This window comes from Cygnus atratus, chromosome 1 (genome assembly GCF_013377495.2).
Source record: "Cygnus atratus isolate AKBS03 ecotype Queensland, Australia chromosome 1, CAtr_DNAZoo_HiC_assembly, whole genome shotgun sequence".
Classification (NCBI taxonomy): Eukaryota; Metazoa; Chordata; class Aves; order Anseriformes; family Anatidae; genus Cygnus; species Cygnus atratus.
In genome coordinates this window covers 97,655,199-97,681,484 of record NC_066362.1, presented here as the reverse complement: position 1 = coordinate 97,681,484, position 26,286 = coordinate 97,655,199, and the positions used below count along the sequence as shown (strand labels likewise).

At 48.2% G+C, this 26,286-nt stretch overlaps 1 protein-coding gene across 1 annotated transcript; it reads left to right on the top strand.

Moving 5' to 3' along the window:
* Positions 1-26,286, top strand: CASQ2 (calsequestrin 2). Its single transcript, XM_035540679.1, has 11 exons — positions 1-234; positions 12,722-12,806; positions 13,523-13,623; positions 15,268-15,379; positions 15,876-15,949; positions 17,047-17,177; positions 20,110-20,155; positions 22,586-22,640; positions 23,160-23,260; positions 23,524-23,598; positions 26,092-26,286. Exons 1-11 carry the CDS (start codon positions 1-3, stop codon positions 26,284-26,286), a joined length of 1,209 nt encoding a protein of 402 aa, XP_035396572.1.

The following is a 26,286-nucleotide window of genomic DNA, read 5'->3' as shown; positions in this document are numbered from 1 at the left end:
ATGAAGGCAACTTGCTGGATTCTGGCAGGCTTTTGCCTGCTTTTCTGCTGCAAGGCAGAAGAGGGACTGAATTTCCCCACCTATGATGGGAAAGACCGAGTGATTGACCTGAACGAGAAGAACTACAAGCAGGCCCTGAAGAAGTACGACATGCTCTGCCTGCTTTTCCACGAGCCTGTGAGCTCCGACAAGGTCTCCCAGAAGCAGTTCCAGATGACGGAGATGGTCCTGGAGGTAAGCGCCGCTGCGTGTCCCCCACGGGTCAATGCCACAGCGCGCTCGGAGCTGTGGAGAGGAGCCATGGAACAGGGCAGTCGGAGGGTGTGGAAGGGGGGGTCACCCAAAGCTCTGGGTTTGAGTTAGCCCCTGAGCTCTGTGAAGCACAGGGAAAAGCCTCTGTTATGCTCTTCTGAGTTGTTTGCTGGGAAATAGGCTTTCTGGATTGTGTGTCAGAAGCCCAGGAAAATAGAGTAACCTCGCAAACCTCAGCAGGATGAACTCAGCCCAGCAGAGCTTTTCCAAATCTCAGCACAGGTCTGGGTACACAGCAAGAAATGTTTAGGTCCCTTCTCCTTCTATGCAAGCTAGAAATCCCCTTGCTTTCTGGATGCATTCCTGTTTCCTATCCCACCGGGAGCAATCAGCCAAGAAGCCCTACCAAACTGTGCTGCAAACGGGCGTCCCAACTCCCCACCTCAAAAGCTCCCCATTGGTGCAGCATTAAATTGCTTTTTGTTTATCCAACACTTGGTTGCCTGCTTGGAATAAGTCTGTAGCTGCTTGTTAATACAGCCATTCACTTCTGTGCTGGAGACAAAAAAAAAAAAAAGAAAAAAAAAGGTGTTAATTCTTTGGTGAAAGAATGATTAATTATCCCCAGTAAAATAAATCACATTAAAAATACAAAATAGATTCATAGCATTCTTTCTTGTAGTGTGGCTGTAATCTAGGGAATTACACAGCAGTAAACCTAGATGGTTAGGTGTTGATTTCCTACCAGGAGCTTAGAAATATTCCCTCAGCTAAAAGGCGCATTTGAGAAGAAAGTGAGAACTGCAGAAGAAACACATAAGCATTGTCAGACCCAGAGGAAAAATGCATTGCTCCCCTGTAATTATAGTAAATGTGAATTAGAAAATATACCCTATGAGAGCTAGGACCTGAGAAAGTCCGAGGCAAAGTTCAAGGTCTACTGACCTCCTGAGCAAGCTTCACAACAAGAAAGATTCAGAAACTAACCAGATTTTACTCACCTGTCAGGAAACAGTTACTTGCTCCAGGTGAGTGATCAAATAACACTTGGCAAAGAAAAAATAACCCTGGAACTCCAGCTGAAAAGTTCATGGTTGGTATAATCACATTGTTATTTAATAGGATAGCTATTTTGTGCGAGAGAGATGGTAAGCATTTACTAAGTCCATATTTATAGAAACCTGACAGAAGCAGGTATTGACTGTGCACTGCTGGTTGTACTCCCCGTGACACCTATACCCCAGTTCACAATCGACCATATCAAAGGTGCAATGGCTACAACACAAAATAGGTTAACGCTCTTATTTTGCTGGGTTTGATTCAGCAGTGAATACATTAACTTAGGACTCTGGTGATTTGGTTTCCAATTGCCTCTCTGCCATGGGCTTCTTATGTGACCTTGGGCAAGAGATCGAGGATTAGATCCGCAGCAGACTTTGCATAATTGTAGTGCTGCTGTCCACTAATGCTCAGCTACGAGCTAACTGTGCCACAGAACACTCTGCACTTGTGGCTTTGACCTCAAAACTTCCCCAGCACTTGCAGTGCTGATTCAGTGCATGTCTCAAAGTTTCAGTTTCCCCTGGACAGGGAACAGCTGCAGCAATCTCATAGCCCACTATGCAGAGAAAAGCCAGCATAGGACACAGCCCAGCGAGGTGTTGGTGCTCCCAGTTTCTGTATTAACTCAACCATGGCAGCAAGCTGGGTTTTAACCTGTTCCCTCTGCTGAGAGCATTCAAAGCCTAACCTCCCTCACCTCAAGCCATAAGTTTTGTGCGGTGGGGATCACTCTCAATCTCCCCTGCCTGTGGTAGGATGCCTTTCTGGAGCATCTCGTGTGTTTTCACCTTACTGTATTGAGGATTTAATGTCTGACTCACAGCAAGATGTGCTCCTTCCACAGCCTGGAAAACTCTGTGTCCTTAGCTTCCCTTCCATAAAATGTCACTGATCTCCACCATTAGGAATAATAGGGAACCTTCATCCAACACACAGCCAGGTGTGGAGCTAGGCAAAGATCTGAGTTAGGTGTCTAAGAATTGTTACCTCCTATTGCCTGATGAACACAGGTATGTGTGTACATAGGAGAGAATGGACTTCATGGACATAAAGTTTTGAAAACTCCAAAATTGTCCAACCCCTCTGTTTCTCCCACATGCACCTTATAAGAAAATTATAATTCCAAAGACCAAAGGCTTAAAAAAAATATCTTAAATACCAAAAAAGAACAGGAGGGATCCAGTGCCCAGGTCCCTCCACATTTGCTAGGAGAAACTCTCAGATGTTCCCAGATAGTAGACGGCATGGCATATTGTCAAAGCAAGAAGAATTCCCAGCAGTGCCTGCCAGTTCCTTCACTCCAGACCCAGCCACTGGTTTAGGCTTCAGCACGTGAAAGAAAGCCGCAGCTACAAAGCACCCAAGAAGGGATGGACATAGACAACACCCCCCTTCAATCCAGGAACAAACTGTCCCTTGACCATGAGCATGGTTTGGTTGAAACACATGGCTCATGGTCAGCAACAAGGTCTGATGGGGTCTTCTTGCATGCGTGAGGAGCCATTGGGTCCTCTGGTAGCTAACAGGGTTTGAGCTCACATGGCAGCCTTTCCTTATTTCAGGGCACTTTAGTCTCTTCCCTTCCAAGTCCCTGCTCTTCATGAAGGTTGCAATTATTTAATTACATTAGAGATCTGCACCTCTGTAAAATTTGGCTGGAAGGAGCCAAGAGCTTGAAAAATCATTCAGGAAGGCAAACCAGGAGGGCAGAGAGAAGAGAATCACAAGGGTCTCATTTCCTTAGGGAAACTGGCTGAAAATCTGACAGCACATGAGTTAAGCACATACTTAAGGACTCCATCAAACCTTATCTATGAGCAGCAGAATGAGGACAAAGTGATACAGTAGGAAACATTTCCTTCCCATGACAAAAGCCCAGTGTGCAGGACTGACTGACACTGTCAAAAGGTCTGGATGCACACCAGATATCCCCAGAAAAGCGATGCCATCGTTACACTGATATTAGAGCAGGACAGCACACAACATCTTCAGCTCCCTGCACGCAGTCATACCGGGATCCATCACTGGATTCCTGCAAAGCCCAGGATCCCTTTCCAGTTTGGAAAGGCCATGAAGATGAAGACCATCAGCTGGCCTGGCAGCTCCTGCTGGGTGTTGCCTGGTGAGGACAGGGCCTGGGGATAACCAAGCCCCTGTGGGAGCATCACCAGCAGCTTTTTTGGACCATCTTTTGCAAATGGCAGCAGCTCCACAGATGGCAATGCCAGCCCCTCAGGCCCAGGTGGGAAAGCTGGGGCTGTTGGGTTAGTCCACCAGGAAAACAGTCAAAGCAATGGCTGAAGATGCAGCTGCCTACCACTGAGTAGCCAGGGTACAAAAAGGTTGGGGAGGGATTGTAATTGCAGAGATGGATGATACACTAGGCAGAGATGCATGAGCATGGCTGTTTCACAGCTCAGGCTAAGGGGCTCTTGTCCTCCTTTTCTTTGCTTTCCTTTCCCCTGCCCCACTCCCTGCCCCACTCAGAGCAATGCCAGAGGTTGGACCAGGCAGTCCTGAAGCTAGCAGTAGCTGTTCCTACTCTGTGGCAATGTTTCTAAGAGTCCTGCATGTCTGTGAGGTGAGCACAGTGAAGAAGCAGATGACACAGCCAGACACAAAGCTTCATAATGAAGATTTAACAGACAATTAAGAAAGAAAGAAAGAAACAAACAAAAAAAAAACTAATTGTCCTAAAATCTCTCAGCTTTAATGGTTGGCAAAAGACGACAAGAACAAAGCAGTGAAGCTTAGAAATACCTCTTCTGTTATTCTTCTCTGTAGCTCCCCTACCATAATTCCTCCTGTCCCATACCACTACTTCTCAGACCTTCTCCCCTCTCCCTCTCATCTCTGAGCCCTTCCTAAATATTGGCATAGCTTTACTTTCCAGTGGGTCAGCCTCAGTCTCTAGGAGTCGTGTAACAAGTATAATGAGCACCACGGTTAGGGGCTTTCCTTTGGCACATGAGAAGCTCTCCCCAATAACTGAGGTAGTCTTAGGGCATAGCAGGCTGCCTGCAATGCAGGATGCCATCCCCATTACCCTCTCCTCCACTGAAACCTGCTCAGTCCTTGCTCCCCTGGCTCATTCTTCCCCTGTCATGTGTGTGCATATACACATCCTTTAAGAAAAAAGAAATCAGTCAAGCCCAAATATTTTAGGCCCCTCCTTTGCAACAGTGTCCCTGGGCTGAAATTCCATGGAGAACTGCCCTAGCACAAATCAGTCTGAGACAAGGGGGACGTGGTATTCCCCCATCCACATCAGCTCTAGCATCTGCCTGACCTCTGGTGATAAATGGCAGAACAAAATGAAACCCCATAATGTATTTGGCCAATTCTGTAACACAAAAAAAAATCCTCCTGTGAACCTGGTGATATGAGTCCATGAGGTTGCATTGCATCCCTCTCCCAGTGGCCAAGAAGAGTCAATAGCTACTTGTGTTGTGAGAGGGAAAGATAGATTTTGAATTCAATAAAAGACCAGGGTTAGAGTGGGTATGAGGTCTAATTCACTTAAATTCACTTTCTTTGAAAATGCTTATGTTCATGAGACAATCAATGCCTCACTACAATTTTCTGGGCTGGTTAGACACTTTACACAGGACATGTTCATTAAGTGCCACAGAGTGCCTGTGTCCCTACAGAGCAAGTCCTCAGTGAGAGGGACGAGGCACACCTGGGTGGAGAAGTACATGCAGCAGCCTACAGCATGAGTACCTTGTACATACCTGTAATAAAAGAGGTGCTTTGGTTTCCATAGCTACTAAAGCACTGGTTTCCACTGCAGATAATCTAATGCAAAAAATAAGGCAGGAAGAGAGAGAAAAGGAAAAAGTGTGCATTGATTACTTCGCCCTTTGAGACTATATAAGTAGGTCTCGGTTCATCAGCTGAGAAAGAGCGCTGATTTTTAGCAGCAGCACTAGGACGATTTCACTCGCTGACATGCCGGTCACAAAAGCAAGTTACAGAGAGCTCCCCATTTTGTAGATAGGCACATTGACAGCCAGGGGCAAGTAGGTGACTTGGTCTTTCTGTAAAACAGTGGTAGAAACAATTTTGAAGATTACTTCACCTGTTATTGCCTAGTTTCTTTCCTTGAAGCCCCTCCATCAGTTCCCATCAATGAGTTTGGACTGGCTGTATAAGCAGCTTCTAGCATAAGACCTCACTTTCCCTGCCATGCCACTCTTTGGAAGTCACTATTCATAGCCACTCGTGTGATCAGAGCTATACAAATACCACCTGGAGGCATGGCAGACCCCTGTGAGCTTGGCCTCCCCTGGTGACACAACACAAAGCCAAGTCTGCCTGGGCTTTGCAGGCTTTCTCAGCCTCAGCATGAGGATTTCTTCTCACTGTCCAGCTGGAGAGCAGGCAGCCTCTGCAGGCGCCATGCAAGTCCTTAAGCCATTTGGAGACTCCTTCCATGTCACCCCTCCATTCAGAAATGCAAGTGCCCAAGAGATGAGGAAAAACTTTGAAAAACCCATCGTCCTAGGTCTCAGCCATGCTGCCACACCAGTCAAGTTCCCCAAAAAAAGTGCCTGTGGGGGTTTCCAGTGCGCTCCTGATTCCCAGGAGGCAGGATCCCACTCCTGTATAAGATGCCTTTTCCCTATCCTAGTGTATTGTGAGTAGGGGCCACAAAAGGACTGGCCTGAGCTCACTTTCACCCACATAGTGGGTGTGTCGTGTTTATTGTCATCATTTATGTTGTCTGCCCCAGACCTTGACATTTCTCAGGAGTCCACCTGTGGCCGGGGCAGCTGTCGCCCTGTGAGGCAGAGCGGGTGCCCTGGTCCACGCTGCGCTAGCTCGCGCTGACCTCGCTCCACAGCTCGGTCTACCAGTGCCCTTAATCTAAAACCAAGCTAATCAAAGCCTGCAGCTGCCCTTCATTCATGCCTGAGGTTCACTGGTGGGGAGAATGGAAAGGAGATAGGATAATTTTCTGTAACCTCCCAAGAGGGAGGAGAGCTATTTAAGCACAAAGCCTGAGGACAAATGGGCTATGAATAAACCAAGTTTGGAAACTAGGAAGCTCCTAATCACTAGGGGAAGGAGCCAAGGGGATAACAGCCCTGTGAGTTTTAAGAGGACATTGACCAGTTTATGACAGAGATTGAGTAAGCTGGTCCAAGGTCTGGTGACTAAAGATGTCCTTTCGAGGACTCTGTCCTTAAATAACAGGCACCCAAGCAAGGAATCGGTAGCCTGGGAAAGAATTGACTTAGCAAGGTCCAAGTTCTCCTTTCTTTATTTTCTTTGCACTCTGGGATTTACCTACATAGAAAACCTTGCCCGAGGAAATAGAGCGAGCAGCAGCACCGCAGATTCGAGGCTGTCCCCCCCTGCCCCAGCACCCTGGGACAGCCAGCACAGGCTCTGCTGATGGGGCTCATTCCTGTGCGCTTGCTGGCGCAGGCCAGCTGCAGTACATGATACCTCCTCCTTCTGGGAACTCAGTCCTGCCCTGGCAGCAGCCAGCTAGCAGATCTCTGACACCGGGCAAAGTCCCGAGGAGGGGAAGGGGCTGCGCATTGAGCACGTTTCCCTCCTGCAGCACCCGCTGGAAGGAGCTGGCTGCTGCCCTGCGTATGCTTGATGCATCCGCCCTTCAGTTTCAAAGCAGCTTCTCTGATAACAAGGCAGCAACCGCCTCACTTTTGTGGCAGACGGCCCCCAGATCACCCCTCCTGTTTCTGTTTTGCCACAGGGGGCTCGGTGGGGTGGCCCCCAGGCACTGATCCAGGCCCACCAACAGCAAAGTCGGGGTCAGCACATGCACGCCTGCACGCCTGCACGCCCGCACACCCGGGGCTGTCCTCGGCGTGCAAAGCTGCCCGGCTGAGTCGGCAAAGCACCTGTGAAGCGGTGCCAGCAGTGCTGGCTGGCAGCAGAGGCAGGTGGCCCCTGCCCTGTGGGTGCTCGGTGCCGCCGGCATCATCCCTGGGTATCTCGGGGGCTGCGCTGCGGCCTACAGCTGGCTAAAATTAGGGATGCCCGGGTGCGGATAAAAATACAGCCCTCGCTATGTGAAACCTTTAGGGAGGCAGCCAAAGAGCACATCATATGCCTGGCCAGGCTGAGTGGCCGCATGGCAATTAAAGGCCTGGGGCAGCGTTCTTGGAGCGCTACCTGCGAAGCACTACCTCCCGTGCAGGGCCTCTGCAGGAGTGACCTTTGGGTGATCCATATTTGGGGACTTGCCTTTTAGTCGGAGAAGCAGCAACTCCCTGAGAGGGCCGGTTTGTCAATAAACAGCCTCCACAGGCTGCCCTGGTGGTGGAAAAGGGCAGGAAGGTGGGACACACTCGCTCTCTCCCAGCTCTGCTGCCATCTCCTGCAGCAGCAACTGCTCAGCAGGCTTCTGCCCCTTCTCTTTGACCACCACGATGCTCTGGGACCCATCATTGACCAGCCTGAATTTTGCAGGGACCTGAAACTTAGCTGCTGAGGGATGCAAGGGGATGCTGCAGGAGACAGCACAGCATTAGGAAGAAGGGAGATCCCTCTGCACTCTTTCATAGTGCCCACTGGCTGCACAACTGGGAAACCAACCATAACATGAAGGTGTGAGTCCTGCATAAGGCTTCCAAGCCACTGGGGACATACCCTAGATTCTTGCCACCTCCTCCTGTTTCTGAAAACAAAAATATTAATGTTTTGAGACATAAAGTCATCAACAGAGTCAGCACCAGCATCTTCACATCAACTAGGTTCTTCACATCAACATAAACTGCAGCTTTAAAAAGAACAGGGGAGAAAGAGCGAAAAGTGGAAAGGAGGATGCATTGCTTGAGGGACCTTCATCATCTCCTGTTCCTCTCCTCCTTGCATTGCTGGAATTTAGCTCTTCCATCATTGCCAGCTTGGGAAACAAAAATCTCCCCATGCTTAGGAGAAGCTTACTCCCGACAGCTCTCACAGAGACCCAGATCTGTGTGCCTGGGTGGCTGGGGAAGGTCAGCCTTGCTGTTTGTGGGAGCACCAGACAGGTGCTAGCAAAGTAAGAACGAAAATCCAGGCCAGAAAGACATAATGTCATTCCACAATGAAAAACTGACCGTGCTGGGACACCAGCCCCTTCCACTCCTATTTGTAACCCTCTCTGATGAACTTTTTTTCTGCCATTTGACAGCAAAACCAACACCAAATGCAATGCTCAACACAATCCCCGTTGTCTGCAGCTGAAAGAGGATTGTGGTCGGAGAGCCTGTCACATTTATAGTGGTGGCACTTCTACTGCTCTGTAACCAAAGATTTCAGAAGGATGCTGTGAGTCTAATTAAATCCCCTGAAAGCTTCCCATCACCATACACTTAAGTTCAGATAGGTATGGCACGTATGAAGCTGAGATGTTCTGACAGGGAATTGTTTCTTTACATCCCCATTATTCAGACTGACAGTACCTGCTGACACTATCCAAGACAAGGTGGTGCTTGCTTACTCGGTGGTCCTCAAGCATCACTTGGGGCTGGCACCTCTCACAGATCCCAGAGAGTCGTGCCGTCCCTTATGCTTACCCAAACAAAAGCTGGCTGTTAGCTGAGGGAAGCAGGAGAAAGGAGGAGTGCTCCCAAACTCACACCACGTGTTCCTGAGGATGCACAGGACACAGCTTGTGATCCCATGGCTAGAAAGCGTGCATTGCACAGGCTTCATGCACATGAGAGAAAGTCTGCAAAATATGTGTGGGTTATGAGCTTACAAGCCCCTGCCGTCTTTGCTGGTGCTCTAAGTCAGGTTTACCTGCCCCAAAACTCCTGCTGTACCTCAGGGACTGCATGACCAGTTAGGTCCAGCTCTTCTGGGGCAGTTTCTCCCTTTCACCTCCCCATGCAGCTGTTGAAGCTACATTACTCGCTATAGAGACTGACACAAAGGCAGGGGCTCTGGCTGGACAAGACTTCAAGCAATATGGATTTAAAAGGAGGAGAAGGAAAAGAAGAAGGAGGAGGAGTGGGAGGAGGAGGTGGTGGTGGAGGAGGAGCTGTCTTCTTACATTACAGCCACCTCCCTCCCACGGTTCCGAGCCAAAAGGATTGTCAAGATTAGAAACATTATCTGCATTCAAATCCCACTAGCATTATGGAATCAGAAAATACTGTAAGGGGATATATAAATGCTTGATACTGTAATGAGGAGGGGGCAACCAGCCAAGCTGCTGTGCCTCTGGCACATTCTATATTTTGCTGCCTGATGAGATTCAAATGTATGTATGAGAATGCGCGCACACCTAGGCACTGGTCAGACTTGCCTGCCCCAATGGAAAGCAGCAAGGGCAGGAACGAGGTCCGGCCCCCACATAGCTGGCACTTGAAAATGCCACCGTAGGTACTGGCACCCTGCAAAGGTCCCTGCCCCTGGGCGCTGCCACAGTGGAAAGAGCTGCAGCAAGTCTCATGTTGCAAAAAGATTTCCCCAGTGCAGGACCCCAGCACTCCACGGATGAGCACAGCCTGTACCGCTTTGCCTCCTTATCTTGTTAGCACAAAAGCCCAAACGAAGGGGGCAGGCTGCCCGCAGAGCTCACAGCTCCCTCCCCGCAGCCACACGTACGCACTGCACACTCTCATCAACACACACACTGTACACACTCTCACCTGTGCACACCCATCTTCTCTTGGGGTGAGCCTCCTCAGAGGGACACCTCCAAACATGCCTACAGGAAAGTCATCCTGTCGTCCACATTTTCTAGACACATTTCCCCTTCCCAGCAAGCTTGCACGCTCACACACATGCCCCCAAAGAGCCACCTTGCATACGCTGCGTGTTTGCATACGCTGCTCCTGATCAAAGATTCCTCTTTTGCAAACATGTCTCACTCCCCACTCATGCCTGACCACTTGTCTGTAGCAGGTGTTGCAGCCTCACATGATGAAGGCACATATCTGAGCTTCTTCAAACACCCCCAAGAAACTCTAACCATCTCCTGCTTGCAGCAGTCAAGAGCTATTGGGATCAAACTGCCTGTACATGACTAACATAGATGTAAGTAAGTAGCCATTAAACTTGGAGCTAGATCAAGTGTGTTTAATGACTGGACAGTTTTCTTCCCTTGGTCCTTCTGTATTTTACTTCTGGTCACAGCACGGCCAGAGTCTTAAGCTTTGACTGAGGAATCTCTTGCTGCTCTACACACCTGCTTCAGCACAGAGAGTGACTGACAATGTCCCCTACAGCTGCTGGCTCCATCCCTTTTTCCAGTAAAGGCACAAATACACATAAAAGAGAACAAAAAGCAACTTCTCCCACTACTACCTGCTTGCACATGTCTAGAGAGCTCAAGAGAGGTGTCCATCTCTTGCTGTTTCATTGGGTTATCAGCTGCTCTCAGGTGCTCTAACATGGATGGCCGTGGCCTGAGCCAGGAGATGGGGCACCAGAACTGGTCGTACCAATGTTCTGATGCATTACTGATAGACATGTAAATACAGACCAGTGCTCTACCCTGCTCAGGCAGCATCCCCTGTAAGCAAGAGCCCTAAACATGCAAGCCTCACCATTATTTCAAAGCAGTAAAACTGCCTGTTTCCTCCATAACGTGGAGCACCCCCTAAAGACAACAGGCCACATGGCTGCAGGGCGATTAAGGCTGCGGTAATTGCATGTTGCTGTTCCTTGATGAAGATCTGAAAGGAAGATGTGGGTATACACTGCTGTAGGGGACATCCTTTGGAGAAAGAGGCTGTGATAGTTGGTGAAGAATGTCTTTCTGGAGGGCTTTGGAAGAGGCCTGGGGATGTGTATTTGGTGGAAAGGAGAAGACAACCATGTCCTCCAAAATAAAGGTTGCCTCCCTTCACATGAGCAAAGTCCCTGAGCCTAGAGCGCCTGCTGTCTTCCGCAGAATTTTGATGAAGGGCTGAGCATTGCCAGTGTGGGGAGCTGCCCCGTGGCTTTTGGTCCTTGATGCACTGGATCGCTGCTCACTCCTGCCACAGCCGGCTGCAGGCAGGGCTTATTTATAGCAGGGGAGCCAAGGGGACACGTGGCCACAGGTGCTGTGGCACCGGGTGACATTCAAACCGGCTTTGAGGCCAGAGGGGGGGTAACAAAACGGCCCCTGGAGGAGGGCAATGATCATAAATCAGCCTGCCACCTCTCTGGGAGCCACTTTTCTGCTGCCCCCTCCAGCTTCCCGTGGCTGAGCAGAGGCAGAAACATCCCAGAGGCTTCCAACCCTTCTTCCCCATCCCCAAATCCAGCAGGGTTTTGTGAGGGTGATGGGACAGCAGCATGCTCCCCAAGGCAGGGGACATAGTGGGAATGGCAAGGAAGGCCATCAGCATTGGAGGCATCCACAGAGAGGCAGGGGAAGAGGAGGAGGGGGTGTTACAGCTGCTCGGTGGTCTGAGGATGATGTTACCACCCTGGTGGGTGCCTGTGGCAGGGCTAAGGAAGCCATCCGCTTGCTTCCCAGAGCGGCCACATGTCCCAGGAACCCGGGTGGAATTTGCAGGGTCCTACCGCGGGGCACTTGCAGCGTGTCTCTCCTTTCCTCGGATATCTATTTTCACAAATCAGGCAGGAACTTGATATCGTCGAGAGGCCCCTTCATCAAAAATGATGGGAGCGGGGCAGCAGTTTCCAAAGCTGCGAGGAGACAAACATGAGTGCGGCTGGGATTAGCCTGGTTTCCTAAGGAAACCGGGCAAAAATGGGGACCTGGAACAGGGGGCTGGCTGAAGCCAGGACAGGAGATGTAACTTAGGGCATTTTACAGCAGAATGGGCTGCCTTGGATGTTAGTTCAGCCGTGATGCTTTCTTGCTCTGCCGTTACCCTCTGACTCGCCCACAGACCAACACAAGCCAGAGCATTTAAGCACTTCTGGGTTTAGGTTTCCTTTCATGGACATATCAAGAAAAGCAATATGGGACTGCTGTAGGGAGAAAGGAGACATGGGTATGGCCAAGAGCACCTGGCAGTCCAGCACCACCCTGTTTTTGCAAGGCCAGGGAGCATTTGCCACCAAATCATGCATAATCATTGCAGTGCCCTGGCTCTCAGCACTCCCAGAGTTAAAATAATCTGCAGTGGCCATGTGTCATGGGTGCAGGTCTTTCTCCCAGCCGTGCCCACTGCTTCAGTGTCCCCGATGCAGCTGGGAGTGCTCTCCCGATGCCCAAGTGTGAAAGAGCAGCTGGCAGCACGTGGTATCACCAGCAAGCTCGGTGCTGCGACACAGTGGGAAGAAATCCAACCCATGTGACCTCCAGGCAGCCTTATCTCAGCAAAGAGGCAGCATGTGATGCATGCCACCCATCGGCACCGCCTGGAAGCAAAATATGGGTCACTTGTGCCTGCTGTGCCACCCTGGCAGGCCACAATGTCCTTTAGCTACCCTGTGGCATTTGTGCTGCTAATGCTGGGCTTTGGTTCCTCCCCTACAGCTGGCAGCTCAGGTCCTGGAGCCCAGGAGCATCGGGTTTGGGATGGTGGACTCCAAGAAGGATGCCAAACTTGCCAAAAAGCTAGGTGAGTCCCATGTTTGATACATCTGGAACAGCTTGGTAAGAGTGCAGGAGTGATGCCAGCCCGAGAACCCAGCCCAACCCTTGTCACCAGGATGGAGAGGGTGACGGTGGCAACTGCACACCTGGGGAGGATCAGGTTGGGGGCAAGGTTGAGAGGGTTGAAGTTAAACTAAAACAGAGAGCTTCTGCCTCTCCAGGAGGCAACAAACTGGCAGCCCTGACAGTTGTACTCTGCCATCACACAGTGTAGGAGCGCAGGGCACCTGATTTTGGAGCCTCCACAGTGATCTGCCATTCAAATCTGCCAGCCTGCCATCCACAGCTTCTCTACCAAATGCTTCCAACTTTTGCCAAGGCTAGCTAAGCCTCAGAGAGTTTAAAACCCACTTTGGCTTCCTGGTCACTTTTTATGTTCACAGAGCTGAGCCTTCTCTAGGCAGAGAGCACAGCCCACACTAAGATCCATTTTCTATATAGTGACAGGTTGGTCAAATTTGGAGTGGCAGAGCAAGCTCAGGCTGAGGTCTGTCCCTCATGCCATGACCCACCAGCCAGGAGATTGCCAGGGTTATTTCTGACTGGACCAACTCAGAGAACTGGCAACTGTGTTTTCCCAGGAGGTGTTGCCAGAGTAACCAGCAAGATGCTCCGTGGTAAAAAGAGTGATGCTTTTAGTGATGTGTTGTCCACATGATGTTTCCTATCTCCTTCCTTCAGGCTTGGTTGAAGAGGGAAGTCTCTACGTCTTTAAGGAGGAGCGGTTGATTGAATTTGATGGGGAGCTGGCCACAGATGTCTTGGTGGAATTCCTCTTGGATGTAAGCACAGATAAGCTCAGAGCTAGACAAAGCTTCTCAGAGAAGACCTTGAAAATACTCAACTTTGCTAAAAAACAGAGGTTATTTTTATTTGAAACTCCATCCCTGTATGCCGCACACTGGCATACAAATTATATTGTTCGCCAACTTCCCAAATACTTGTCTGACCATGAGTTGCCAGCAAAGCCAATATCTTTATATCCCACCAACCACTTATGTCTTAAAGACACTTTGCTCCCTTTCCTGTTTATGGAGTATTTGATTGCTTGACTAGAGAGCTAGTCCCCCACCCCAGTTAGCAAGCTGGCATGCAAACACTTTGACATTTGCAAAATCCTTCACTCTTTTCTAAGAGCAGAAGATAAGAGTTATTTTCAAAAACCATAAAAGAAGTATCATTCTCATAGAACAACTAAAAATAGCTCAAATCATTGAAAAAAATAAACGCTGCAAACTGCTTGCCCATTTCTGGACCCAACCACACAAACAATGCAGCGTGCTGCTGCCTCTTCAGCAAGCTTACTGAATTGCACCGCCAAAAACTAGAGAAGAGCAAGGCTGGAGAAGAGAAACAGCTCCCTAGGCCCTCAGCTCCCCTTCAGCAATGCATTTGTGGCCACATGCATTAGATATGACGGGCAAAACACATGCAGGTGGCCTTGGGGACAGAAGTAGGGTCTCTCCCTCCCCACTGATGAGGGGTGCAGTGTAAGGTAAACTTCACTTTGTGAAGCTCTGTTGGCTGTGCTTTGTGGTGTGCTGCTGATAAATCATGTTCTGTGAACAAAAGGGGAGAGCAAGGATTTCTGTTTGTGTGCTTTCCATGCGAGGGAAAACAACTAGAAAAGCAGGGTAATAAAAGCAAATGCATCTGCAGTGACTGGGCAGCCTGATCTCAAAGGAAAACAAACCCATTGGTCCTCTACAGGCTTTACCGTGGCCTGCCTGCATGTTTTTCTAGTGAAGTCACACCTGTTTTATACCAGTGTTGCTTGGCAAAAATATGATCTGACCAAATCCTTTTACCAGCAGTGGTTATTTAAGAAACAAAGTTTGGACTAATGATATGGTAGATTGATCTTCCAACTTCCACATCAAAAGTGTGATGTATCTGGGGCCAAAGCATGGGTTTAACCCACTCTGAATAGGTAGATCAGTATGGAAAATACACTTCCAGTCTTTCCACTGCTCCAAAACATCATTTGGCCACCTTTTAGCATGCCCTTTTTAACGTTTTCCAAAAGCGTGTTCTTTGTAATCAGTTCTTCCAGCAAATTACACTTAAAAATAAATATATCCATCGTTCAAAGAAGCCCACAGTCCCCATACCAGCCCCTTTCAACTGTTCTCCCTTCCTCTCAGCCTCTCCAAAGCCAGCTGCAACTGCTACTCCTTCTCTCTCATCACAGCAGTCCCTCATCATCTATTTGGGTTAGCCTGACCTCTCTCAGCCTCCCTCTTGATGCACCAGCCTGTGCAGTGAACCTACTAAGAGCTCCCTCTGAAGGTGACCTATGTCTCTTGGTTCCTCGCATTCAGGCAAAGAGCACCAAGCAGAGAAACTTGGTGACATCTTTCTTAGTCTGCTAGTGACACAGTGTGCCAGTCACAGGTTGGTGTTATCAAATGCATTTGTCGTGGCAGCTGCTAGAAGACCCCGTGGAGATCATAAACAACAAGCTGGAGCTTCAGGCCTTTGACCAAATTGATGAAGAAATCAAACTCATTGGCTACTTCAAAGGAGAAGACTCTGAACGTAAGATGCATGTGTCCCTTGAGGGACTTGGAGCCTTGGTGGGGGCACTGGGGGGTCATTGGTTCCTGCTCATGAACATTAAGGGCAAGAGATGCTGCAGTGCAATAGTTGCTGGAGGATGAGGTACACATTAAGTACCATCTTGAGAAACGTAAAGCAGCAGCAAGCAGGACAACTTTGGACTGCCTGGCCCCAGTGCTGGAGCACCTCCTTGCATTTCCCGGGGTTTTTGTGCTGATTGCAGCCCCTGCTCTGTGTGGCACGCTGGGATCTGTAGTTTTCCTGAGCCTTGTGGGGCTGCACAAAGTGTGTCCCGTTTGCCCCACGTGAAATGGTTCTTGTTTGTAAATCCTGGAAGAGTGGAAGAAACACAGTGCTGTCATCTGCTGTATCTTGTAATAATTTATAATTGCTCTTCCCTTGTGCCTTCTGCACTGATCAGAGTGAGACCAGCTGTCTATGACATCTTTTCTTCATTCCCCTTTTCTCCTTCCAGATTACAAGGCATTTGAGGAAGCTGCTGAACACTTCCAGCCCTACATCAAATTCTTTGCCACATTTGACAAAGGGGTAAGCATCCACAGACCTCAGCACGGGAGCTCACAGCCTCCTTCCTGCACAGCTTAGATCTTTTCAGCTGCAAAGGTCTAGGCTCTGAAGTAAGAAGTTAAGAGTAAGCCTTCCCTAAATCTCTGGGTGTTGTGTTTTGGGTGCACTGGTGCAAAGAATGAGAGAACGTGGTCCTGGGAGTCCTGCTGTAGGGTACCCTGCTTGAACAGGGTTGTTGGGCCAGATGACCTCCACAGGTCCCTTCCAACCTCACTGTTCTGTGAATTTGTGGACCAAGGGAGCCATCCAGCCATCAGAGCTCAGCTATACCTTCCTCCATCTCTGCAGCTGGCCCCAGCCCTCCTGGGCCATGAGCTGCTGCATCACCTTCACAGTGGGCATGTCACTGCAAGGATGGAGCAAGGCTGGCATGCAGAAATGAGAAGCGGGAGTCCTTTGCTCTGCTGAGGCTCATCTGCTTTTCTGTTTGAGGCTCTCGAATCTCAGACAGATGAGATAGGTGTACTCCTGCTTCATGCTCCTTGTGTTCAACACATAAACAGCAATGAGCTGCTCTGTGGAATAAATGGGAGATGCTCAAATAGGGGTCGTAGAAAAAAATGGAACAGAAGAGGCATAAGGTGCAAGCAGATCCTGTGTTTATCACAAAACTTTGCTCTTCCTTTAACTTCCATATCTACCACTTACATGGTGTTTTCCAGAGGCTCAGGATGTTCCCAGACTTAATATCTGGCTCCAGCTCCTTGTTTTGAGCATTCCTGTAACTTGTGGTATTTGTGTTTGCCCTTGGGTTTGGCCCTGTTCCAAGATGAAAGGCCGTTTCTGCAGCGTGAAGTCAGGTCCGTAACCAGCTCCATTAGGCTTGTGAGACTTGGACTTTGGCCTTGCTCTGCCCCAGTGGTTGACACTAGTAGTGCAGAAAGCATCAGTGGTTTTTACAGCAAGGAAAGACTCATTCATGTTTTGCTGGCCACCTCTAAGAGTGCATGCTATGAGAGAGAAAGCACCTTGACCTCAGCTCTGCCACAAGTAGAGGCTCTGGGTGGGCCAGGAGGCACCTCAGGCTCACTCACCTGTGGCCATCTGCCCTGCAACAGGTCGCCAAGAAGCTAGGTCTGAAGATGAACGAGGTGGACTTCTACGAACCGTTCATGGATGAGCCTGTTCACATCCCCGATAAGCCTTACACGGAGGAGGAGCTGGTTGAATTCGTGAAGGAGCACAAAAGGTATGTAGTGTACAGGATGTTCCTGGCCACGGGAAGTGGGCAAAGGTGTCCATCATCACAGGCTTGACCATCCAGGGCAGCCCTTCTCAGTAAAAATGAGGGTGACTACCACCTTTTGGCTGTTTGCTGACCCATGCTTGAGATTTTGATGGGTTTTTCTACTCCCTGATCCCACATAAACACACGGAGTTAAATACAAGGGCGCAGCTATCTGTGAAGCTCTGCATTTTTGCACCCTTAAAAAATACAAGAGACCAGAAAAGAGCTAAAGAAAAACAGGGCCATTGATGCTGCTAGGGCACCACAAGTAGGGAGATTTGTATTCACACACATACACAAGGTTTAGAGACAGGAGCTTGGGTCTTGAATCTGCAACTTGGAGACAGATCTCTGCTTTTTTTTTTTTTTTTTTTTTTTTTTTTTTAAGGTATGAAGGGGTCCTCTATTTCCCACGTACTCTCAGGTCACTTTGCTGACCTCCTGGACTTCCTGACCTCGGCCCTTCCCATCTTCTTTCCCAAGCTGTTTCTGTCAAGCAGCAGCAGCATCAGGAGGCTGATCAAACGCAGTCAGCTAAATGCTAGCCTAATAAGGCAAGCTCTCCATCAGCACAGAACTGCAGTGAAAACTCCCCATGTCTTACATTTTTTGAGATGCTATGTTGCACTCGGTAAGAGCCATTTATTTTGTCAGTGCCAAGGCTCAGAAGGGGATTTAAAGGAATCTCAAGGAATTGGATGCCTGCTCTGGTTAGAATACTTCGATTACCCGTGCAAAATGCTGGGGGTGGAACCATTTTGGTGCAGCAACATGGGTCTGAATTCTGCTTCCTGAAATCACCTAAAATGCATTTACTCTGATCTCTTTAGCACAGGGGAGTAACTGGTGTAAATCTGGAGTAACTCCACTGACATCGGTATATATTGGTGTGCTCAAAGTCCCTTGCTCCAAGCTTCCTTCCTCCAAGACCTTTCCCCAGAAAATGGCTAGGGAAAGCATCTGAAAAGCCATGTACAAGTACATTACTCTGCATTCATTCAACATAACCTCTAGTTTCTGACAAAGAGCAATGAGGATGTTTTCTGGGTCAAAAATTGTATCCTTGACCTTGTGCTTAGTGGCTATTTCTTTGATTTTTATTGTCATTTTTTACCTCATTTCTACTTTGATGCTGAAAGTATCCAGTTGTAATGTGGTCCACTGGTGAACTATGCATTGCATCATACAAATATTCCTCTTTGTTCAGTTTATGCCTGCTACCTGATAATTTCTCTGTATGCCTGCTAGCTCTTGTGCTATGAGGAACAATGACTAGCCATTCCCTGTTTCAATTCTTTTTATCATTCTTGACTGTTTTTACACCCCTGCCAAACCCCTCTTCAGTCACATATTTTTCAACACAAAGAGGTCTCATCCGGTTAATCTCTGTGAAACAGCGGCCATTCCATACCTTTGTTTACCACTGCCATGTTTCCACGTACCTGTTTTAGTTGTCCCATATGATTTTCTTGATGAGACGATCCGAAACACAAATGAATTCAGTGTGGGGGTGCACAGTGGAGTTGTCCATTGCCATAGCAATACAATGTGTTTTGCTCTTCAGCCATTTCCTAACCATTTGCAAACTTCTTTTTGCCTTTTGCCTTTGGAGCTGCTGCGTTCTGTGACACCTGGGCCTCTTCGCTGAGAGGCAATAATTGATGATAACCAATTTAGAGCCCGTTGCTGCACCTGTACAATCAGGGTTGTTTTTCTGCAAGTGCGTTACTTCCTATATGTCTATCCATCATGCAGACACTCGAGTCTCAGGAGACACCTCTGTGACTCCTCACCGTCAGGCTTGGTGTTGGCCATCTGAGTAATTGGGTATGATAAGCAAATGCTGTCATCTTCCTATTTCCCAGCTTTTTCAGATTATGTAAAAATATGTTATGCATATGATCATGTCAAAGCATATGCTGTGAATCTTAATTGGCTCCTCAGAGCCCTTAGGAACCTTTAAAAATGTGAATCTCCACTACTCTGGTAGCGAGGCAAACCAAAGCGACAGGTTACACATCTCCTTAATGCCACCTCATCCTGGCCATCTGCTGCCACTCCCTTTACCAATTTGTCCTAGGCCCTCATCGACTGACACTTCTCTTTGCAGCAGCTCTTGGGGCTGGTCTGCCACGAAGAGCTGCTGTGCTGGGGGAACCTCCCTGGACACTGATGCCACAGTCAGCAGAGCTGCAAAAGGTCACTTGTGTTGTCTGCTATGGGCTTGTGTCCCTTGGGTGCTCACCTCTCAACCTGCCAGGCTTTCTGACAGGCTTCCTGCTTTGGATGTGTCCAAAAATATTTACTATTCCTTTTTTTCACCCTGTTTGAACTACTTCTCAAAAAAAATTCCTTTGGTTGGTCTTGTGATTTAAATGTTCGTTCCATTGGTTATTATGATAGAATTCTTCTTGCCAGAGGTTATTTTTTGCTTCAGCAGAGTCTGGGGGGACTTTTATGGTGGAATTAAGCTGGGGTGGAACTGACAGAAGAAAGGAACAAGGCCCCATAGGAAAATAAGAGTGTGAACACCCCAGGGACTGCAAAACAAAAGTGAATGGGCCAGCTAATGCTCTCAGCATGGACAGAACAATCTGCCATGTGTGGCACTGATTCCCTAGCATGTCCCGGCACAGAGAGGCGTCTCATCTTCCCAAGCACAAGTAACGTCTGCACTGACTCCAGAGGGGCAAGGGCAGGGTTTTATCACCATGCATGAAAGCAGAAGTTGACCCTCTCTGCCCCCAGGCTCACACTCAGAATGTGGTGGCTTACTGTTCTGACTCCAGCCACTGATCAAATGTGCCATGGTGACCTTGACCTTGACACCAGCATTGTTGTTGTGTGACAGTGCTGGATGTGTCCTCAAAGAGCCTTTTTGTCCTCTTTTCAGAGCCACCTTGCGGAAGCTGCGTCCAGAAGACATGTTTGAGACGTGGGTAAGCACATGTGGGTGGGGAGCCTTGCATCCCCTACTAGCTTCCAGAAAGAAACAAACCCATTCTGGCTACTGAACCACTTCTCCAAAGACCCTGGATGGGCAAAAAAAAGAGAAAAGAACACAACAGCAACAAAAAGTTTCTCAGCATCATAAATAGTTAATTCCCAAGAACCAACTATTCTCCCCCAAAAATGGAAGACCAGAAGCTAGTCTCAGTTAAGTAACTACTCCAGCCGCCCCAAAAGGTATCTGTTTTTGATTATCTCTGTAGCAACGATGGAATAGAGATGCAGAGCACCCTTGGGAAGGATTATCTAATGGGCGTCAGTGATGGTGGTGGAGCGACCATGGTGGCCTTCTCACTGGGAGAGTTATGGAGATTGTACCGAATGGATGACTCATGGAAGTTGTGCTGGAGCAGCTGTACAATTCAAAACACAAGCGAGGGCAGGCAATTCAGCTAATTATATAGATTGCAGAGCAAATCATCTGTTGATTGCTCTTCTCACAGTGTGAGAAAGCTGCAAGTCAGCAGTCATGAAGAACTAACTAGCAGTTTTGAAAAGATAGCATGCACAGGTCTCTCCTGGTCTGCAAAGTAGGGGAGGAAGGATAGGGTCAAAATTAAAGAAAAATTGTGTATTACAAATTATTCCTTTGCTGTGAATGAATAAGATGTTAATAGCCATTTAGGGAACTTTAAGTGCCAGCTGAACACTGGGAAAAAAAAGCTGAGCAGGTGCTTTATAGATGTTAGAGTAGTTGCAGTCATTCCTCCAAAAATCTCAGTACAGCAGTTTTAACAGCATTCAATATACAACATGAAATGCCATGGGACTCAGAAGCACCAAAAACCCTGGGAATCTTTAATACAACAAGGCAAGAGGTAATAAAACTGTATTAGGAGTTATGAGTCACTAAGGTGTGATAGGTTTTCATTTGTTTTGAAATACAGATTCTGTGTAGAATATGGCTTCCTAGATCCATTGAAGTCCCTCAAAGTTATTTTCGTGGGCTTCAGTGGGACCCAAATTTCACAGGCAGTGATTTTGATTTCATACTGAATACATTCTAAAATAACCTCCAGAGAAGTATGAATTGTCAGTGGTGGGATATTTGCTTGAAAAACAGCATAGGAATACAGAGCTCGCCTCTGCTACAAGCAGGAGACCTGCATTGACACCACGACAGGCTGGGTTCTGATCTTGATGCAAGTTCAGAGTGGCTTCACTGGAGTTACTCCAGTTTTATTTGCTGCATTGGAGGTCAGAATATAGATATATTAGATAACAATATATATATATACTTTTTTATATATATTTATATAGGTTTTATATATATTTGTATTTTTCTGTCTGACACTGCTGCTGGCAAATATGGAGAAAAAGCAATGTTATAGATTTTGCCAGCTGTTAGTGGTCTGAATCCCAAAGCAAATCTGCCCAGAATGCTCCTGTGAAAACATATTCCCCAAAGACACCAGCAAAGGCCCAACACCTGCTATTGTTTTTAAAGATAATGTTTTCCACTTAATCTTTCAGTTTTTTTTTTCCTTTCAGTTTTTGATGGTGGCTTTGTCACCTCTGGGCTCAGAATGGAAAAGAAATTAGCATTTAGATGGGAATTTCTTCTCGCATTAAAACCAATTGAAATGGAAACCAGGACCAGCAGCGGGTGAGGAACGTGAAGCCGTTCCGTGGGAGATGACATTCATAGCAGGCGGATGATGAAGCAGGCGGCAGATCGATTGGCCTTTGCCAATATCATTAACCATTGCTCACGTGTCTCGTGGAGAGAAGCAGCCTCCCAGGCTGTCATTTGTATTCCCAACTCATTTTAGCTTCAAATTGAGCCTCCCACTCAATCAAATTGAGCCTCCCACTCAATGCGCTTCGCTGTTCAGAGACCCTCACATAAAGCAGAGACCTTTCCCTACACAAGCGATGCCAAATAAGCCACCTCACCTCCCATAACAGGAGGGAACCTCCTTCATTGGCCCTGAAGGAGGATGTTTGGGGGCTGAGCGTGATAGGGGAGATATTTGTAGTCCCAGAAGCAGTTGCAAATTGACAAGGTTAGGTGACCTTGCGCATGGTGGGTGAGCCCCTATTCCCATGCTAGCGGGTCCTCAACATTCTCTGCAAGCAAGGTTTTGCCCCACACCATTAGAAGCTCTCTTGCTTTTGCCATCGCAGTGCCCACCTCATTTTCAGTCACGGGACTTCAGCAATGCTACCCAAATAACCTGGTTCAGTGCCTGCTGCTTCCACAACCCAGCCTCACCTCGGCTCCCATTTCTGGTGTCTCAGTGGGGCCTCCTTTTGCGACTGTGCTGTGTGTTCAAAGGTATCCCACCACTCCTCGTCTCCAGAAACCACCCTGTCCTCTCTCTCTGGACCATCGATAATAATATTTTTGTTGTTTGCAGGAGGATGACATGGAAGGAATCCATATTGTGGCCTTCGCTGAAGAAGATGACCCAGGTAGGAGGCCATTTTCCTCCTCGCATGACTCCCACAACTCCCACAACCAGCAAGGAAGCAGAGGCCCGGGCACCGAGATCTGTCCCTAACTCTGAGTCTGTCTTGCTGTGTGAATTGCGAATGTGCTGAGGGCTGTTTTTGTCACATGCACGCAGGAAACCCATGGGCACTGGTTCCTGAAAAGCCGTGGAATTGGTGATTCTCAATGCCATCAGCATGCCGAAAAGCTTCGGCCTCTCAGGAGCTTAGCTCCTCCCTTGCCACAAGAAAACAGTGACAATGTTCCACTCTGTGGAGGGATTATGAGGCTTAATTCATGTGTAACTAATTTCAATACCCAAGGAGGATGCTCCAAATTAAAAGCCTTATTATCAGAAGAAAAGGCAGGGAGACAGCTTTTTAATGAGAATTATAAACAACTCCTGCATTCACAGAGGGTGAGGGAAGTCAAAAAACCCACAAGCAAAAGTAGCTGGGTGTTTGTGGGAGAGGGCTGTAGAGGTTCTTCTGTCATTTCAGATGGCTTTGAGTTCCTGGAAATCCTGAAGCAGGTTGCCAGGGACAACACCGATAATCCCGACCTGAGCATTGTGTGGATTGACCCTGACGACTTTCCTCTGGTGAGTGGCAGGGGCTGGTTTCCTTCCTTGGTTTGGTGCCTGGATGTGTGCACACACAGGAGCACAGGAATCGCCCCAGCCCATGCACAGGCTGCAAAGGAAGGGACACGGGACTAGGGGCTATCACTGGGAGCTACTCATTTGGGTGGCCTCTCTTCCCTCCTGCCTCAATGTGTGGTCCCCTCCCCACGGGCTGTCCATCTGAATTTAGACAAAGGGGTATTGCAAAGGTCCTGGCTGACTTTTGTTTCTCGCTCCCGCAGCTGATCACTTACTGGGAGAAGACCTTCAAGATTGACCTGTTCAGGCCACAGATCGGCGTGGTGAACGTCACAGACGTGAGTAGCATGTGTCCGAAAATCCAGCAATTCCAAGATTAGAGTGCCCAAAATGATGGGGCCCAAGGCAGAAAACAGATCTGCTGGCATCAATAGGATTTCTGGCAAGTGCAAGGAGACCAGGCTTTTTCCCTGAGGAAAAAGCATCAGGACCTCTTCATCCCCATGTTCAAGTGGAGTTCTAAGACCTCCAACGTCGGGGTTTCAGTCTGAGCATATTTCTGCTGCTGAGTTGCACACAACAAACTTCTGCCAAGGACAGGACCATCCCTGTGGTCTGAGCTTCAGGGCTTTGCCAGGTTTCACTTTCAAGGTCTCACGTTTCTACCCTGTCCTGCAGCATGCACCTTTGTCCATGCTGCTCTGATTGAACCTGGCTGGGTTTGTGGAGGAAAAGCTGTGCTCAAGACAGAGAAATGGGGGAAAAAGGAGGGTGTTTTTGCAGGAGAAGCAGAAAAGCACAGCTTGTGTGTAGGAGGGAAAGATGGTCCCCAGCAGATGACAGGGAGCAACCTCACAGATCAAAAATGAATAAATAAATGCACAGCTGTGATAAGAATATGACATAAACTGGTAACTGAGGGATCCTGCTGGGGTGAAGAGGGTGTACTAGGGTTTGTCCAGGCTATCCTCCGCCTCAGCCACCCCTGTGCAAGAGGTGCTGGAGGGTCAGGGGTGGGAGGAGGAGACATGTCCACCTACCTATCTACCTTCAAGCTAGAGAGCTCTGGGTCTGATGTCAGGTTGCCTGTGCACAGTGGTAGGGAAGGCAAAGTGATGTGGTTATAAAGAAAGCAAAGACCCTGGATCTTGCCTATCCTGTTGAAGGGAATGAGAAGGAGGTGTTCATGTTGGCTTAGGAGCTACAGATTAGGTGCAGTGCTGGCTGGATGTGCCCTGTGTTTTAGAGCAGCATCTGTCAGACTATTGGGCAGACAAAGAAAAAGGAAGAGAGCCAAGGTAGCATCTGTCACCTACCATCATGAGATAGAGGAACAGACAAGCCAGAAATAGAGCCCAAGCCTTCCATTTTTTTTCCCTATATTACTAGCCCGTGATATATCTTTTTGCTATATTTACTGCAGTTGGCTGTGTTTAAGTCACGTCAAAGTGACATTAAACAGCTATCAATGGAAATTCGTGAAAGTAGGACTGTCAGCAGCAAGAGAATCATTTACAAAGCAGTAATAGGCAGGAACATATGCCTTATTATCTGACAGCCACTAAGAGACCTGTAGAAACTCATACTTTATCTAGATTTGATATAGTAAATGTTTCAGATTGTTGATTATAGTATTTGCAGGTTTTACTTCTTTCCTCTTAAGTCTGTTTTCTATTCCTCAAGAGAGAGATTTAAGAAAGTTCTAGGTTGGCTGGTGATATCTAAAACAAACATTGAGCTCATTTCGCTATTTCAGTGTTACATCACTGCTTTCAGTGGAGTTACACAGGTACAAAGTGAGGCTTACACAGCAGAGAACAAATAAACACTCCTGTTGGCTTCAGTGGACATAACCCCTGTGACCCCATCACTTCTCTAAAAACCTGCCAATGCAAACAGCAGAGCTCCCAGAGGCCCCCACTGGCCCCATCGCATTGTTGTGGCTCAGGACTAGTGCCATGACACGCTGCAGAACATTGCTGCTCTTTTTGCAGAGGATCTTCTCTAGATGCAATGTGCCCACTCCCCTCCAGTTTGTCTGAAGCTGTCCCTTTTTGCCACAGGAACTGTCCTGGGGTCAGGGACAAGGTCATTTGCATGAAGTAAGAGCTGCTTGCTCAGTTTAAGGAGGAAAATATTGTAGAAGAAATACAGCATAAGAAAGCCCCCAGCATATGAAAAGCTCTTGCTTCTGCAACATCAAACGCTGAACGAGGTAACCTGACTGCACCTCTGTGAAACAGGAGGCTGATCCTGTTTTGCAGAGAGGGGACAGTGAAGGGAAAAGGGCTTACTCAGGTGTTTGCCCAAGGAACCTGTAGCAAAGCAGAGGGAAAATCTTTCATTTCCAGGTCTCAGAGATAATCTAAGCTGTGCTTCCTGTCCCTGGCTAATAGCTGCAATTAGGCAGCACATTCTTACTGCATTTTAGACGTGTTGTTACTGAACCCCACCCTTTACCCCTCCAGTTTATGGAAGTAATGCAGACAGCTGGAGAGAAAGAGCAGGGGGGACCCATAATCCATGTAAAGACCCATAGTCCAGCTGTTGCTGACAGGTGTAAGCAGTGCAGGAGTAGGAAGAGGAATCAGGCACACATCTAACATGGGGCAAACAGCACCACACACTCCTGTAGACCCATCAAGCAGTCCCACTGCTCGCAATCAGATGCAATGTCACGTTGTGGGGGAGTGGTAATTTTGGCAGAGAGATACTGTGGCTGGTCCTGCCCACAGGCAGTAGGGAGGGAGCTAATGCCACCACCATCCCTGCATCCTAGCCAGTGCCCAGCCCTTACCACCACAACAGCAACGAATCTGATCTCTTTGCAGGCTGACAGCGTCTGGATGGAGATCAGAGATGATGATGATCTGCCCTCAGCCGAGGAGCTGGAGGACTGGATAGAAGACGTGCTTTCTGGGAAGATAAATACTGAAGACGATGACGACGACGATGACGACGACGACGATGACGACGATGATGACGACGACGATGATGATGACGATGATGACGATGACGACGACTAA

Coding starts and splice junctions, on each gene's coding strand:
- CASQ2 (XM_035540679.1), top strand. CDS start 1: ATGAAGGCAACTTGCTGGATTCTGGCAGGCTTTTGCCTGCTTTTCTGC. Junction 15,380..15,875: donor CAAAGGAGAAGACTCTGAAC/GTAAGATGCATG, acceptor TTCTCCTTCCAG/ATTACAAGGCATTTGAGGAA. Junction 20,156..22,585: donor AAGACATGTTTGAGACGTGG/GTAAGCACATGT, acceptor TGTTGTTTGCAG/GAGGATGACATGGAAGGAAT.